General features: G+C 33.2%; 1 protein-coding gene across 4 annotated transcripts in view; it reads right to left on the reverse strand.

The window, feature by feature from the left end:
• Positions 1-2533: 2533 nt before the first annotated feature.
• The window catches only part of GRIA4 (glutamate ionotropic receptor AMPA type subunit 4), a 666530-nt gene continuing 650059 nt past the window's right edge, over positions 2534-19004 (reverse strand). For 2 of the 4 annotated variants that reach the window (XM_069554788.1, XM_069554786.1), the window contains exons 15-17: positions 11228-11342; positions 8940-9074; positions 2534-5053 (exon numbers count right to left, since the gene is read on the reverse strand). In XM_069554788.1, the coding sequence (XP_069410889.1) occupies positions 4889-5053; positions 8940-9074; positions 11228-11342 (415 nt within the window). In that variant the 3' untranslated portion in view covers positions 2534-4888. Of the gene's footprint in view, positions 5054-8826; positions 9075-11227; positions 11343-17754; positions 17870-19004 lie in introns of all 4 variants that reach the window. The other 2 variants (XM_069554789.1, XM_069554787.1) reach the window with 2 other exon arrangements.

A 19004-nucleotide genomic window follows, 5' to 3' on the forward strand; every position in this document is an offset into this window, starting at 1 on the left:
ATCTAACACCCAAAGATCTGGAAGCTTTGACTTTGTCTGATGGTGGTCTTAAAAGATCAATGATGCTAATAGACTTTTATTGTATTTAGAGTTAGAAACAGAATATTGTTGGGAAGGATGACATTGAGAAAGTCTCAGACAGAATTAGTCAACCCCCACATTTAAAAAGTTTAAAACAGCACCAGTTTTCAGTGACTAATGTCAATCTCAAGATGGAGACAGATATGGTCTAAATTATTTCTAATACCTTCTTTGTTAGAAAACATTGAAAGCATTCACATTTATGCAGAAAAAATAGCTAAGGAGCTGGCAGAATTTTCTGTAGAGGCAATGATCGTGAATATCTTTAATTGGTCTTCACTCATTAATTCCTTTATTCATTTAGTCAGTCAGTTCAATCAATCATATATTGAAACAGTGATTGCCAGTGACACAGATTTCAGCCATTACTAAATGTTTAGGAATTTAGACGTGTTGGTCAAATGTATAAACTCTGAGAGGGAAGTTATAACAATTTACTTAAGTAGATTTTCTCTGTGTTTAGGATTATAGGATTACAAATCTTGTAAATAAATTCTTCACTCAAGCCATGAATTGGACATTATAACATAACAGATTATTTACTTAATGATGTTATTATCTAATTGAATAATGATCTATGTTTTATGCTTTATTTTGTTGTTTATGATACTTTTAAGCCAGCACCAGTGGCTAAAAGACAGTTATGTGTTCTGGCCTACCATTTTCTTCAGATTCAGAAAAAAATAAAATGAACCTTCATTCTTTGCCATGTAGAAGGACAAGTCTCAATCTAGGTTTCTGCACATTTTTTTGTGTGTGGGAAAGAGACATGTTATTAGGGTTACTTTTGGCCTAGCATCAAGCCAAACACAAGATTTAGAATTTTCTCCTTGACTCCCTCCTTTAATCCAACCAAAAATACCAGTCTGGGGAATGTAGGAAATTTTAATCTGCAGGTTATGAGAAGAAGAAATACATCAAAAATTAAATACCTACCATGGGAAAAATCACATGACATACATTCCTGTTCCCATACGTTTTTTGGTTACCCAGGGGATTCCTATCTGCCTTTTACCTGACTTTCTACTCTCTTAAAGTTCCGTTTTTCCCTTATCTTTTATTTTTCATTTCTCAGTCCATTTTTTCACCCAAAGGAAATAAAATCAAAGCGAGATAAATAAATAAACTGGTTTATTCTTATTTCATGAAAAGTAATTTAGCTCTTTGTTTTTTTTAGATATAATTTCCAAATCTCATCTCTTGCTCTTCATAATTTATCAAAATATTTTCTTAAAGAACAGTTCTCTTTTGAAAAGATTTCTGGTACTAGCGGTTTAGAAAATATATACACATACCACTGATTAAATTTGCATTTGGTTTTACAAATGCTATGTACTCTAGCCTGCTGGACTATATGAAATTAAAGCCTATTTATGATTATGCACGAAAGGCACATTTTTCATGCAGCATTATATTCATAAGTATAAGGAACATGAATCTGTGCAATTTTAATTTGTCTTTTCAGAAACTCTCCTGGATATAACTTTTCATTTAGCTTTTATTCTTACTGACACTTTATTGGTTTTTCCAACTGGGATATTCTATTTTCCAGGAAAACAGACCATTTTTCACTGATACTGACTATTTACAGTTATGCTTATGCATTGAGAAATGTATTGAACACCTACTATGTGCTATGCCTTTGAGAAACAGAATAAGTTGCCAGTCAATGGGTGGACAACCAGGCACCGGCCTGCAGCAAGCTTGAAGCAAGTATAAACAGTGTGCCATTTTCAATTAGTATCTATTGAACTGAGTGCAATAAAATGGTTCTCCTGAGGACTCTATATCTTTCAAATGTGGTCATCATGTACTTGCTGATTTAGTTTCAAAATTGGCTTTTCCTAATATGTTCAGGAAGCTCTGCCCTAGATGGTGATCATGCTTGCTTGGTAACTGAGTTCTTAGCTTTATAGAACTAAGAGTTTCAACTTAAGTGTTTTTAAACAACATTTCCTAGTTTTATAGCACTTCCTCAGATTGGAGTCCAGAGAGATATCACTTTTTAATAAAGTCAAATTAAAAATTTTGTTTTTGGCAAAATTATTCTATAAGAAATACAGAAATTCAACTATATAATAGGATTATTAATATAGAAATATTACTTTTAAATGTGTACAACTAATTCACTCAGTGACTTAAATGAAAGCTACTTTTAGAAGTATGGCTAAACCTTAATTATCTATGACAATTTCTCTAACTAAACAAATTATTCCACAAGTAGATAAAATTACATGGAATACCTTCCCATCTGGTCATAAAATTTATCAGATCATCTGTTTTTTTAGTGTGGTAGACAGTGAAGTAGACAATGTCATGAAATCAGCCAACCTTTACTCTTCTTTTTAACTCACGGTATACTTAATACACATTGTTAATGAGAAAAAGACTGTTAATGAGGAAAGATGTCTTTTCTGTTTCTACTAAATTAATTTGATTCAATTCAATTCAGTTCATTCATTCAACAAATATTTATTAAGCACCTACAATATGCCAGGCACTGTGCTGGGTGCTGGGGATACAACTGTGAACAAGATAGACACAGTCCCTGCCCTCAAAGGGCTTACAGTCTAGTAGTTAAACAGACAAGTACACAGGCAATTACAATGCAGTATGGTAAGTGCTGTGATAGTGACAAAACATCAAAAGGGCACCTAGCTCAGTCTCATAGGCAGGGACTGGGAGACAGTCATGGAAATCTTCCCATGACAGGTAAAATATGATTTGAGTACTGAAGGATGAGCACTAGTTAGTCAGGTAAAGAGAAGATAGGAAAGTGTTATAGATTGAGGAAATAGTAAATGCAGTAAATAGCAGTGTCCCTGCTTCTGAGGTTTTTCATGGGTAGCAGAGGTTGGGTAGGGGGTGAGAGAGTTCATGGAAGAAATAAGTAAGGGTCAGGTTATAAAGTGACTCATTTGCTTTGCTCAAGAGCTTGCAGTTTTTCCTGAGGGAACGCTGTGTGTGTGTGTATGTGTGTGTGTGTGTGCGCACGCATGTGTGTGCATGCGCTATCAGATTTGCACTTTTTAGGATTGCTCTTACTGCAGCACAAAAATTGAATGGGGGATGGGAATCTTGAGAGTTGAAGCAAGGTGATCAGTCTTTCACCTTTTCCAATTTTATCTTCCATGATATCACACCCGTTTCTCTCCAGCCCTTCCTGTTGCATACACTCTTTAAACAGTCCATTGACAAGCTATGTATTGAGTCATCGCTCACCTATAAGGCTTTCAACACCTATGAAACTCAACTTATCCTTCAAGGCCAAACTTTCAAAATCATCTTATCTTGTGCTTTCTGCCAAGATCTCTAAGTGTTGCGATGTTTATCTATGTTGTACTTATTATTTCAAATGATCTAAGCTTTCTTTTGAACTGTTAATTTAATCCCTACATAACTAAAAAGGTGATTTTTGTAAATAATCATGTATAATTTTTTTCACAATTTTCAATTGAAAACAAAGACTAATTCTTCATATGTTTTCTACCACAAACTGATTAGTGCCTTCAAATGATTTAAACAAAAAATGGGAATGTGGAGAGGAGCTCAAGAGACATTATCTTATGCAGCAAAATAGAGCCAAGTAAAATTTCAGTATGTAGTTATCGGGTATGTTGTTATTATGACAATGATTAAATTCCCCAATTCAAACGTTCCATCTTTGACAATTTAACTGCTAATGAGGCAAAGATCTGTGTAAAAAATTAGCTTACTATGCAAAAATAATAAGGGCTAGCTACATTTTCCAATATGGCCTACAGTTTACTTTTACTATCCCACCTATAGGCTCATAATTTCTCAAATAATTTTTATAATGATAAGAAAAAACTTTAAGCTTTGTAAATATTGTAAGAATGTAAATATTGTTTATTCTTTTTGGTGGGTACAAAAACCACAATTTTGTACACAGAACAAGATTATAAATAATATTGATAACATGAATGACCCATAGTATCTTCTGATTCTACATTGTAGACTGATGATTGTATGTTAATGTTGTCTTCATTTTGTTCCTGGTAGTGAGACAAATGCAATCTGTGGACACTGACTCATGTGACAGAGTGAAGGTTACAGCAAACAAAATGACCAACAACTTTTATATTAAAAAGGTCTCTGAAGTTTATTACAGTGATGGCATTTATTTCAATTATTGCAATGTATTGTCCCTAAGATGGTTAGAAAAAAGAATTGTGTTGTCCTCTACTGAATTTATGTCAGTTAAAAAGCAAGCATGTTTCAGTATTTGTTTTCTCCAAAGTAAGTGTAATTACTTCCTTTAAGGTTTTTTTCCACAGGATTTACATGTTTGTTTATTATTTCTTGTCAGAGTATAGTGATTTGTTTTCTCAGCTGGATAGTCTTCCATTGAATATATGGGTGTTCTGGAGATACAGGTTAGCATATTCATTGACTTCTATAACTATTTTATGCCTTGAAGTGAAGACTGAGGCCTTTCTGAGCAAGAACTTCACACTTTGATGTGCTAACTTGCATGTCTGATTAGTTTTTAAGTCCACTCAAGTGAAATTTGTTGCTGTTGATACACCCATCCCAGCTCCCCCACCCCGACCCCCACTACCCGAAAAAAAATCTAAATTGTGAGTTTTCCTGATATAAAATCTGAGTTTGGGTTTTCGAGCTGAGCTCATGCACACGTTGCTGATGTTTAGCGCCTTAGGACGAACTTCCCGCTCTCAGCCAAAGGATTGTTTGAGCGAAGACCTGCGCTTAGCCTGTCCCTCAGGGCTGCGTTTCCATCAGTCACAAACAGTTTAATTAAGGCACTCAATTATTTTTTTGGTTTTTATGGAAGGTCCGATGCAATGACAGCCAATCCTGAACTTTGTCTGATTGTAGTTCCAGTGTGTACAGCCTTAGGGCAGTCAGGTGTCAAGACGCGACCGTTTTCACCCACACTCCCAGTGATGGATAATCTGGCTTTGTTTCTTATGGCTTCAGAAAAGGTCAGCTGGGTTGCATGGAAAGGAAACAGAAAGAATGCAGAGTGTTACAATATTTCTGTCTTTTCAGCAAAATATGACACAACAAACACCAAAATATCAATAATTAGACATCTGCATTTTTTCCCATACTCTTTTGGTCATATTTAAACTACTTTTCACAGGAAAAAGAAACTCAACGACCTGGAAGAATAAATCACTTTAGAGTTACTGGTCCTATTTAAGAACTAATTTTCTAAAATCCTGCAAGATTTTGTTTGGCAAATCTGGGCAGGACACATCTTTTAACTTGCTGCACTTTACACCCTAGTATTTCCAGTTGAACTTAGAAGGTCCCTTAGGTTTGACAACAATCTTTCTTTGTATCTTTTCTTTTTTCTGTTAGAAAATATCTTAACAGTTAAATGATTGTACTCTTAAAATCATGATGAATTGTCTAAGGGAACTGTATGTAGACTATTTATAACAGATCTTCCTGTTTATAGAACACGGATCTATCCACAGATGCTTTCACTCATTCACTACAGCTGCTATAGACAGCTATAGAAAGGCAAATCAGTCACATAAAGTTCATTCTATGCCTATAATGGAAGTTAAGGCTCATGTTTCAAGAAGCTTTAACTGCTTAAAGGGAAGTGCACTGTTTCAATGCTTCATGAATGGTCATCACTGGGAAACTTCGCAGATTGATGTTATGGGGTCAGGTCTTTGAAATCCTCATTATATTCTTGCTCTGTCATATTAGGTAGCAGGTAATAATACTACACTGAGGAGAAACAGGCAGCATTATTATTGAAATCTACTGACTGTTCATTCATGCCTTTAAATTCTTTCTAGTTGCTGAGTTTCAATGTTATTTGTTGTAGTTTAGATCATAATTTTCTCATAATTCATATTGTACCTTAATTCCTTGCTGTGAATTTAAGTTTACCCAGTTCTTTTGGAAATTCTATCCTTGCATTTATTCCACCTTGTACCTTAAATATTAGAATAATGATATATTAAATATGAAATAAAAATTGGATTAAAAATGTTATAATGTAAAGGTTTAATGATCATTTACCCTGATAATTTCAGAAACTTGAAGTCAAAATACTACTGACATATCTATGATAAACATCAAGGTCATTATTATAGTTTGCCTTCAGTGAACAATCTCAAAAATTAAAATCTATCTTTATAATCAAGAGTCAGGAGACAATCTCTACAGAAACTACTCATCACTAAATTAAAACAAACCAAGCAAGATGGCAGTCTGAATTTGTTTCTTCAGATTCCTTTTCAACATTTAATATTAAGTAAAACAATCATGTAAAAAATCTATTAGTTTTGGTTTTTTGAAGAGAGAATTTAGTATTTAGTAATACTAATTAATACATAATAAAAGCATTGAGACTTTTAAGGAGATTTGTCATAAAATCTGTTTCTTCCTTTTATTTTCTTGGTTGTCTTTAAAAGGAAATGAAAATATCAAAAGTGGGAAGGATTCCATATCCTCTCAAGTAATCTCTCCTTCTCTGTAGATTAATGCAATTGAGTGCTGATAATTCTGCCAACTGCTTATTCTCTCTTTAAATCTTTGTGTTCTTAGTTCTCTGCATTCTTATATTCTACATTTAAATCTCCTGCTTCTTACATAGAATGTCATTTCAGTTCATCTTTATGTAACCTTATTGAGACTACTCAAACTACAAAACTTTCTTATAAATTTATCATATAGTCTGAGTCTGTTTGGATTGTTGTGGCAATGGCTGTAAATTTATTTATGTGTTTCCTTGAGGGATAATTACTTTTAGGGTAAACATTCAGATTTTGTTTTTGAAATTCTGACACTAAATATTATCTAAATTATCAGTCATTTTCATAATTATGCTCAGTAGAATTTTTGAAAGGAAAAAGCCATATAATATAGGAGTACAATTAAAAACACTTACTCTCAAATCTCTACAAGTGCATATCATTTAATTTGCTCTGAATACTATTAAGTCTTTCCTATGAGAATGCACATCTCTTTCGAGCAATTCCCCAGGACTTTGTATTAAACTGTCACATGTGAGCATTTCTAGAATTTTTCTAGATTGCATTTGGTATGCTAAAGGAAAATTTTAAAAATATATTTTATGAAATTCATCACAGAATGAAGTCCAAATAATTGGCTCTAAAAACTTGTCACATATTATTTTTCTGTTTGGAAAAAAATCTCTCCTCAGTTATGTAAATATTAAGATGAAATCATTACTGTAATGACTAAGAAACCTTGACCTTATCAGTTTGCTTTTCTGCTGTTAGAAAAGACATGCTCTAAACATTCTAATCTGAGTGAATTGACAACTTCATGATCAATTCTTCCCACAAAATTTGGAAAGAAAAAAACTTTGGGCTTGTCTATGTGCAGTTGTACTCAGTCACTATTCTATTTCTAGATTATGGATAAAAGCAATTAGATCTTGATGTAAAGAAATAGCTTTTGTTCTTTGCTTTAAGATACTAACAAGTATTTCAGTAGCCTTTTTTGGGCTGTGCTACCTGGCCTGCGGTATCCTGTGAAAGCTTGGACTGCTAATCACTAGGCACTAGGCTACCAGGGAACATGCTCAATAGCTTTTTAAAATAAATAAATATAAAAATTGAGCACATTTATCTGGCATAACTTCAGGTGTACTTCTTATTCTTAGAAAAATTCTATTGGGTTTGACTCTAGGATACCTCAGGCACTAAATGTCTCTTGTGGGTTCAAATTTTCATTTGTCATTATAACCAGAATGGCTCTTATATACAATTTCAGAAAATGGGTTTTAGAGGCCTGATTTTAAGAAAAGCGACAACAAATGCTTCCAAGTCTCATTTTAAATTCATTTTCTATCATCAAAGGGAAAAAGTATTGGACATTTAGAATCTTAAAAAATGAACTTCATCCTGTGTTTCACTGAATGCTTATAATTTTTTTTATTGTCACATGGTGAGAAGATGTAAGTGAGACTGATCTGGCTCACTCAAAAGCAGTTGAAATGAAAACAAAAGTCAATAAAACTCACTGCAAGTTTTATTTTTACTGTGTCTCTCCTAAAGAAAATATATTGCTGACATTTTGATGGAGAAATTACCTAAAATGTCTATTCACCTCAGTGATGTTGTGAAAATGAAAATTGAATTTCATCTAATAAATGTGAATTGTAGTCAATATTCTAATGGTCACTCCTGCCTAAAGGTCTGGTTCAAGGACTGCTGCCAGATGAACAAACATCGGGGTTTCCCTCTAAAAATATAGAAAGATGGCTAATGTAAAAGAAACCAGAAGAGCTTAAACTCACCAAGGGTTTACTATATGCCCTGGAGATTTTACATGTATTTTCTCAGAAAACAATACACCCTTATCAAAATAGGCAACTGTCTAGGCTTTGATAATTTGAAAAAATTTTATGCTATTTTGTTAGCATTAGATTATTCCAGAGAAAAGTCTGTTCTGTGTACAAGAAAATTCAGACCTAATTTCAAATTTCTCCCAATTTTCAGATAGAATATACTATTTAAATAATTTTACAGAGCAATTCTGGAGGTTTACTTTTGTCTTTCAAACCCTTTCAATGCAGATATCTATTGGTAACATAAAGTTTTGAACAGTACATCTGCAGCCAAAGAAAACTGAACCACTTTGCACTGAAGTTTTCAAAAATATAAAGCTCTAAATTAGAAGCAAGCAGTACCATCACTGGACAGACAGGTCACAACACTCCATTTACAGAATGCATCACCCACTCACTGTAGTGGCCCTACGTCCTACCCCTAAATTTTAATACTTTCGGTTCCATATACGTTGTAACCTTCTCTATAGGTTGCTAAATTCTGGGTATTCTGCGAGGAAGTTGGGTTAAAAGTCTGTGCACTCTTTGCCACCTTCATTCTCTTCGCTTCTGCCCTGGACTTGTAACAGAACTCTATCAAAGCCACCAGCATTGCCAAGCCCAAGCCGCCAACCAGAATGTAGAAGACGCCTGCTACGTTGCTCAGGCTCAAGGCACTCGTCTTGTCCTGGGGGGATAAAGACATCTCAGTTAACTGTGGAAAGTCACATCCAGAAGGTGAAAGAGCACATGAAATCCAAACAGCTAATTAAAGTCAATGTAATTTAGCCTGAAATTATTTAACTTGTATAAGTCACTAGTGTAACACTATGAATTTAAACATAAAGCTTATAGTTCTTGAGAGAAATGAAATTATGATGATAACCAATAAATTGTATATAATTACATTCAATAAAATCTGTAACATTTTATCATTGTTAACTGTATAAAGAAGAGCACTATACTTAACCATATATAAGCATAGGGTAGCAGAAGTGGGCTTATTATTGTTAAGTTTGAAAATGACATGCTTAAAACCCAATTACATGAGAAGGGAAACTGTTTTCCCTTTCCTTCCCTTAGAACATTTTTAATGTTTGATGTTTCTCTTCAATAAAGCTAACTTCATGTTTCCTACTTAAAGAAGTAAGGGACTTTAAGCTAGCAGTTTCACATCTTGTTTATCATGAATTCATCAAATATATGCAAATAGTGTAGGTACATGTTATTTATTCGTTTAGTCACATATGTTTGGGAAATCTGTTGGAAAGTGGCACTTTAACATATTATATACTATTTAGGAATAACTATGTATGCAGCACATTGGTAACTTTAAAAAAATATACAAATTTTTCCATGATCAATTGAAAAAGAAGCCATTTGTGGACAGAGTTAAAACTATTTTTATTGATTTTAAAATATGATTCTATTTCATTTTAAAATGCTTAATCAGTTAATATTTTAAACATATATTCTCCAGAGCTTTCATATACATATTATTTTATAATAAATTCAGAAATAGTCAAGCATATTATTGGAAGATATTAAAATTATAACAATAATTCATATTTTAAATAAATTGTAAATATATATTATATAAACTTATTTGAGTAGGTATTTTAGGTTGACTACCTAAAGAATGCCCTGAGGCCATCATCTTCTCAGTTGTGTGTCTTGTGTAAACTTAATTAGTTTTATTAGGAGAATGTTTAAGTATTATGCACACTATATCCACTTAGCCATGATATCAACTGATTAGAGCAAAAATTTAGGATAACTTCATTTTAAAAATTAAGTACTTGTGCTTTTCTGACTTTACATAAGGGTTTGAAATAGCTTTTTCATTATTTGGACAAGCCTGTCTCATTCCACTCTGGTTCAAAGGCAGACAGAAATGATTAAAACACAGGGAGATGCTTGAAAAGAGATCAGTTAATATTACTTTATCTCTTTCTTAAATTAACTGACATTTTCCTATATAGGTAACTCACTTATTTAATGTCGTAGGGTAGCTAATAGATTTTTTCTTTCTACAAGATACAGAAAATATATTTCAAAAATCCTCAACCACGGCTTTCAAGCATTATGTTCTATTAATTTATGCAAGTATTTAGATTCACTGATAAATTGTTACAGTTTGTTTTTAAATGAAAACATAACTGTAACACTATTTTCATTTGTACTCAGACTTATAACTTCATGTATTGTTCTAAAAATAATTGATATAAGATCTCTGCATGAATGAGATCTTAGAAGTTGAGGGTGTTATTCATTAACATTGATTTATTAAAATAATTTTGATAGAACAGAGTTCGAAAATTTAACTCTGTTTATCTGTCAGAACGAAAATAGACCATCTTCAAACTAAAGTGGAATGATTGGCAAAACAATGACAAAAGACTGAACTTCTGAATAAGAAACATTTAATATTTAAAATTTTCTTTCTGTAGAAAACTACTGACCAATTTCCCATTTCCTGTTTTGAGAATACATCAGTTCTTGAAATAACAGATTTGATGTTCTTTGCCTCCAAAACAAACAAAAATCAAACCTGAAAGCACTACTGTTATTAGTGGTACGTATATTTGAGAATAATATAGGAATTTTATTTTTTTATATATTTTTACAGTTAATTTAAATTTATTTAAAAGCCTTAATATTGGGGAGCAGTTTGCAATTTTCTGAAAAGATAATCCCTGTGGCTTAAATTATTGCATTAGTTTCTAGTCTAGATAGGTATAGAGAAACATTTAGTTTTTACTGTTTCCATATACTCTTGACAATTGCTCCCATTTACTGCTTTGTGAACACAAGAGGAGGCCCCGAACTGCAGTGACTGACCTTGCTTCCAGAGTCCTTGGGTCCACATTCACCTTTATCGTACCACCATTTGTTTTTCAGCTTGTCTAAGACGCCTGCCTCACTGAGTTTCAAAACGGCAAGGTTTACAGGAGTTCTTCACGTGGAAAATAACATAAATAACATTATATATGTTATTTTATGTTATTCAAGTAAAACTACATTAGAATCGCATGGCAAAGTGACAGAGCAGAGGCCACAGTAGATGTTATGTCTTGTACTGTAGGCCCAGGTTTCGAATCAGACATAAAACTGGGGCCTGCTCCATCGCTTTAGGTAACAGGCACATACTGCTAGGGAGGATTTTTAAACAAAATGTATGCAATTACTGTGAATCCAAAACTATTAGCCTGGATTGGGTTTCTTCATCATTTTCAATTTTCCCACCATAAATGCAGAGTCATTCAAAATCTAGAATCTCTTCAAAAGTGGCTATAGGTTGACAGTCTTAAAAAAAATAGAAGCTAGATAGGACTGGTTTCTTGCAGGCATCATTATTCAGCTAATGAAATTTTGCTTTATGCTTTGAAAGTACAGATACTGTAAGTATCCATCATTAAATTGACTCCTCTGCCACTCTCATCCAAGACCTAATTTAAAGAGGAGGGTGATTCTGATTCAAGTGTTACTGACACAGAGCTACCTCATGCAGAGGAAAGTCCTTATAAGACAAATACGTAAATCATTATTTTAAAGTGTAAGCCAATGCTGATATTTTCCTTCTGAATTGCAGTATTTAACTTAAATATCACCAGAAATAATTTTCATCTATCTTAAATCTATCATATGGATATATTCTGAAGTGCAGTGACTATTTTATACTCTATAAATTCTTACCAACAAATATAGATTAGGAATAACCAAGATTTTTATAAATAGACTCTTCATACTATAAAATTCCTTTTCTTTTTTCTATCATCCTTGAGTCCTTCAATACTAAATATTATACAAGGAGTCTGAGAGAGGAAATGTTCACTGGCCAGTCAATATAAGTGTTCTGAGGAATCTAAGAATTCTTCTTTCATTCCCATGTTAACCTCTGTGTGTAGAATAAAGGCTAAGGAGATGGATGGCAAGCGGTAAAACATAGGACCTTCTGTTTTTATTATAACAACAGATATTATTATTCTGTTTTTGTGGTTGTTTGGTTTTCATTTCTTTTTGCTTTTTACAAACATTCAAAGAGAGACTGCTAGCATTCCTCTTGACATTTTTAAGGCTGCCACAATCATTTTGTCTGGCTGTATCACCTAATGCCTCACTTCTAGGGAATGTTGGATCCATTTGGAGAAACACAGTGTATATCTATTTGGTTACAAGGAAATTAATTCCACAAACCTATTTACACAACTAGGTAATGCAGTAATAATGATGCTGATGATGATTCCTAACACTTACTGAGCACTTACTGTGTATCAAAGGACAATTAAAAGTATTTTACATGTTTAGTTGCTATTATCACCTGTATTTTCAAATGAGGAAATCAAAACACAGAAAGGTTAACTCATCTAGGCACATCTAGGAAGGAGCTGAATCAGGGTTTGTAATGGTCTACTTTCATAGCCTGTGTAATTAAAAATATTAACAACAGAAGACTCAAGAAATAGGAATTTCTGGTTTGTTGAGTTTTCTGATTAACAGTTAAACTAAAATTCACTTTTTTAAGGTATTGTTGGTTCTGAAAAAAGTTTCTAAAATATATTTTTCTTTTCAGTTATATGGTTTTTGAATTCAACTTAATTTTTGTATCAATGTTATAAGATCTTACAAGGTTTATTGTTCAATTTAAAAATATGCAATTGCCACATTCCTAGAATATTATATTAGTTTTTTGTATTAAAATCTAACATTAGCATGATTTAAACCTTTGTACTAAAAACTGAGTTTGGGGGTGGGGTGAGGTGAGGATTATGAACAACTGGAGTCCTTGTTTAGCCCCAGTTAATGTAGATTTTACTATCTATAACCTCCCCACATCCACATACATCTATTGCTTCCATTTACTAAGTGATTATTATAAAACCACACCTGCGTGTTGGTAGGAGAACTGTGAACTTCGAGAATAGAAGACATATATCATTCATCTTTGTAAAATACTTACGAGGGTATATGACTCAGGTTAGGTGCTCTATAAAATTATTACATTTGAATTATTTTGAATCCAGAACAAGCACTTTTTAAAACTGATACTAAGGGTTTTTTGGTCATCAAGATAGCCTACTAAAGCCTTTTAAACACGTGTACAGAGTACATTATTGGAGTAGGAAATGGCATTCCATTCCAGTGTTCTTGCCTGGAAAATCCTATGGACAAAGGAGCCTGGCAGGCTACAGTCCTTGGGGGCACAAGGAGTCGGACATGACTTAAGCGACTGAGCACACAAGCATAGAGTACTTTACATTAGCCCACATTGCACTTCTTGAATGGGTTGTGGTGGGAAGAGGAAGATTTAATGCTGAAAAGAGAAGGAAACTGAAAGCAGTTTCCTTCAAGTTTCTTATAGAAGGGAAGCTGAACGCAAAACTATGGATTAAATGAAGACTGCCTTTGACTTATCTCTCTCCCTTCTTAAGGTATCATTTCTCCTACCTGCTTCATTTTTCCCTTCCCTCTTTGACCTTTCTGCTATTCACTCCAGTAATTTGGTTTTAGAGGATAAAATTAGATTAGAATTTTGAGTATAAGCTATTTATCAATAACCAAACTTAATGGTCAAGTGGTGGACTGTCAGACACTGAGCAAGGAATTCTTTACTAGGAGAGTCCTTCTCTAAGGGTTAGCTTTCCTGATTGATCTTTGTTTAATACATTTTTTCCTGCTTATGAATGTACGTTTTCTATAATAATTCCTTTATTATTGCATTGGTTTCCATGGCCGTGGATAAGGCCATTTGCAAGTATAACATATTTTAGTCAGGCTGTATTCTTTAAAGTGTCAAAATAAAACTGGATATTATGTGATTTACTATACTCTAAAGAACTCATTATTTGGTAATCACATTTACAAAATGGCTTTAATATAAATATCTATATCTATGAGTATGCCTATATGTATATATATTATATGTATATGAGGAGAATAAACTATAAAACAAGCAAAAATTCAATAATTTTGTAGATAGTATTAGCATTATGGGTCATTAATGTTTATAAGCATTGCCAAAATTTCCTGTTAGAACCTGGTTTAAACAATTCACAAAGAAATAGGGATAAAATTCTGTGTATGGTTTGTGCTCCGACTAAATCATATCAGATTAATCAAAGGGGATATGTTTTAGACACTGCAGTGAAACTTATAATTTGGTTCACTGTCAATTAGGGAGTTTTTGTTATTCACAAAAATGAGTATGGTTTTCTTATGATCATAAAAATGGCCACAGCACAATAACATTCAAATGAGTAATTTTTCAAGCAAACAAATTCATCCTCTCCCAAATCATGCTTTTCCACTTTATTTCATTTTACATATCAGACTTTTTACCTTATTTCTTTTGTGGAACCACTGGTTCTGGGAATGGCAATCAGTTGAGCTGATTATTTTGTAGCCATGGAGTGCAAATGGAAGCTGTCACTGTGACTCTAAATAATTTAGTTGTTGATTGTATTAAATCATAAGCTCCTTGATGGAATGAATAGTATGTATATATTTTTTTTATCCACAGATACTGGTGCATGGCCCAGGTAAAACACAACTTTACTATTATGCCATTGTGTGAAAGTCTGGAGATGTCTTTCCTTGTTACGGTCCTGAAAATAACAGGTGGATTAATTGGCTCCTCACTGGAACCTATTCATGTGTGGTACAGCTTTCCAAGCTTTTCCCCCTTCACCAGATGAGTCACTGTTAGGAAAGTTAAGTTTTTCCTACTAAGACTGTATATCTCAAAATCAGATCACATCAGATAATTGTATACTTGTGATGAGATCTCTGGATGTATACTGTACACAATGTGCATTGTAGATAAACTGGTAGCATTTAATTTTCTCTTCTGCTTTGGCTTTATACTTATCAAAGCCCACAAGCCAGCATCATCTTCCAATTCAGTATTTCTCCTCCTTTTACCTTTTTCAATAAAGATCAGGCCAAATGGAAGGGGTGAGGTAAGTTCAAAAAGAAAATCAGTCAGCTAAAGAAGGTACAGAACAAAAATTAAAAAGCAGCAACTGCCTCCTGATAGCTTACTTTAATTCTAAGTTAGGTCAGGCCATTTGAAATATCATCTTTTAAAATAGATGCAGACTTATTGTTGTTCAGTTACCCAGTTGTGTTCGAGTCTTTGTGACCCCATGGACTGCAGCATGCCAGGGCTCCCTGTCCCTCACCATCTCCTAAGGGTGGTATTATAATTACCCATTCTATTGGTGACAAATATTATATCAGTACACAACCTACTAAAATTTTTTTGTAGTATGAAATCAAAATTCTTGAGGGAAAATAGAACATAATAATTAACATGCATTTTATGTTAATTTTTATAGCATTTCAGAAAATGACTTATTAGGATATGAAATAATATTTTCATATCTTAAATTTATATCTAAAAAATTGAAAATATTATCTTAGAATTTATGTTTGGTGAAAGTAACAGGGGAAAGCAGTTTGATTTTTGAAAACTACAAGGTTAGTTTCGTATTTATTTCTTTAGATGGCAAATATTTATTTGGTGTCCATTATGTACCAATGTGTTGGATGCAAATAGATTAAATTCAATTGAGCTGTCCAATCCCTTATTTAAATAAATTAAAAGGACTTTTGTTACATAGATTTTTTTCCATTATGTGTACATTTCTGCTTCTCTTTGCTTATTTTTCTGTGGAAAGAGCCTTTAATGTACACTAAAACAGGAATTCATTATTTATTTTTATGGAAAACTTTATATGTTAAGCAATGTTATACGTTGTTTATATTTGTGACAAAAACTATAAATTTGCAAACAATTTCTTTTCCTAACTGAATAGAATATCTTTAATTTTGTTTTCTCTGGTTCTATTAGAGTACATTTTCTTACATTTCTAATTTGCATAAAGGAGAGGTCATTATTGTAAATGAGTAATTTTCTGTTTATGTGCGTATTTATGTATGTATTTATATTTTATGAATATGACCGAAATGTTCTAGGCAAGTTGGGGCACCAAAATACAAAAGAGTTAACACTCCTAAAGAAAACAGTTGGTGTCTTGAATGGAGGTGCCTTAAAGGGGAATCATCTCAGAAGAACCCTGATGGCTCTCTAGGGGGCTCATATTCTCCCTCGGGATAGTAGATGAATGATGAGAATTGTGTCCACACCATTTTGTTTTTTCGTCTTCTTTCATGCCTCCTTCTATTGCCAAAATAATCATTTGGCAAAGTTTATTCTTTCTCTTCCTGCAATAGGGCTAGCAGGATGCACAAGGGAGCTGAATTTGAAAGGCTTTTCAGATCAGGATCAAGGGGGAAGTTATCATCATTGAAAGAGGGTGAGGTTAGCAGTTTCCTTGACAGATACTCCTTTTCTAAAAAAATAATTATTTTAATTGGAGGGTAATTATTTTAAAATTTTGCAATAGTTTTACACTACTATATGTAAAATAGACAGATGCTCCTTTTAAATAGAGCTTTGGGCTTGGCGGCCAGCCAAGTGAGAGAATTTGTAACCCAGGGAAGAACCCGAAGAAGAGCAAGGCTTCTTGTTTCGGGCAGTACTCTAGAATTTAAAAGAAAGACAAGAATGTATACTTTAAAATTTTTAATGTTCTTACATACCAGTGGAAGATATGTAAGGAAAGAAATTCAGTCAGAATATTCCCATCTCTAGATTGCGTTGTCTTCTACAGTGAAGAAGAGCTCTGAAACACTCACTGGTTAATAATTTCTGCTAACTGTATACCTTTTTTAAAAAAGACACTGCTTAGAAATAAAAATAAAACATTATTTTATGAAGCTGGAAATATGACATGGATGTGGTAAAGATAAAGCTGAGTTGGTCTGGTTTTTACAATCTGATCTTTCTTTAGTTTGATTCATTTATGGAAGGCAGAACCGTATAGTTCATAATTTCTTTTGATTTGTTATGTAATTTGCTATTTAATGGAAGCCTGACAGTTTTACATGGAGAAATGTCTTTCTGGAAGGTACCTGGTCTAGGTGAGGCTAGACTATTGCTATCATTCAAAACTATTTTGTGGCAGCTCTGGTGAAGAAAACAAGACAGATTGACCCTTTCTGTTCTCTCTCCTCATCACTTTCAAAAGCCTGCTTTCTAACACCAAGGTTCCTAGGACTATGTCTAATCTGTAACTTCTTCCAAACTGGAGATTTAAGTGACAGTTTTAGTTAGATTTGTTAGTGTGTCCCCAAATTGATATTGTTTGCAAATATTTTTGCTTTGACAGTAATTGCATACTTAAGTTTGTGAAGGGATTTGACTGGCAATTCCCATGGTATTCGCAGGTCTGAATTGCGTCTCCTAGCAGATGCACCTATTACTTCACACACTGTTACCCGCTCTTGGTGACATTGAGGCTAACCTTGGAGTCACCTCCCCCGCTGCCACATTCTCCTTTGTCGTACCACCATTTGTTTTTCAATTTGTCCAAGAGGCCTTGTTCATTCAGTTTTAAAACTGCGAGGTTAACAGCATTTCTTGAAACGATAAAACATATCTTGTAAGAAACTGCACAGCTGTTAAGATGTTAGAAGGAATGAGGGTTTAAGCTCTTTTATAAGCTTCTCCCAGATGCTAAATAAACCTCTCATTTTGTCATCCTGCAGCCCCTTCTACCAGGCAATTGTAATTTCCTTCAAAGTATATTAAACCTATGGTATTTGGTGCTATTCACTTTCACAGTTCATTTATTACGAAGTAACTGACATCAACATCAACCAATTACATGATTTTTTATTTTTGCAAAACAGTAATAAACTTAAATTTACTAGTAATTGAGAACGATTGTGTCTTGAATTCCCTTGCTTCTAGAATGTCAATGACAAATAGGAAAAAAAAAGAAAATTCATTCCAAGAAGGAAAAACATAATTGCACAAACAAATCAACAATTCTGCAACTAATTTTTGTGTACTGACTTCCTAACAAAGAGTATGGCTTAATTATTATTCCTTTTATTATTTGTATTGGTTCAGTTTTCTGGTCTGGAAGTCATAGGATGATGGTCAAAAGAACGGTAGTAGCAGTTCTCAGGGAAATTATATTTGAATTCTGTGTTGATTTTTAAAGTCACTAGATGCTATTTAGAAAACAGGATCATACATCCAACTTGATTGTTTAAATTATATAATTAAACCCCAGGAAAATATGCTGCATGTGATATGGGCAAACAAACACTAGATTAGAGTTCCCCCGTGTGTATCTCTACAGGGGATAAGGGTGGCATATTCTAATTATTCTCTAAGAGGATTAAAAAAATGTGTCATGGGTTTTGCTTCCCCTGTACTTGGTTTCGTTCTTGCTTTCAAGGTACAGGTTTTAATTGAACCATTAACTTTTAAAAAAAGTTTTCCCAGCATTTAATGAAATGTCTGTTAAATCTAGTGAGTGGCTTATATACCGAGAGATTTTGGGTTCAGTTTGTGCCATTCTGTTTGATAATTGCCCAGTTTGGTGATTGATTAATGACAAATGAATAATTATATTTAATACTTAATTTATTATTATACTTAATTAATAATAAAATAAAACAACCTCATGTTAATGGATAGCATTTGAACATTGATTTGCAAGTGAAATATCATTTAGTTGATTAATAAAATGCATTGTTTGTT

This window comes from Ovis canadensis, chromosome 15, assembly GCF_042477335.2.
Source record: "Ovis canadensis isolate MfBH-ARS-UI-01 breed Bighorn chromosome 15, ARS-UI_OviCan_v2, whole genome shotgun sequence".
Lineage (NCBI taxonomy): Eukaryota > Metazoa > Chordata > Mammalia > Artiodactyla > Bovidae > Ovis > Ovis canadensis.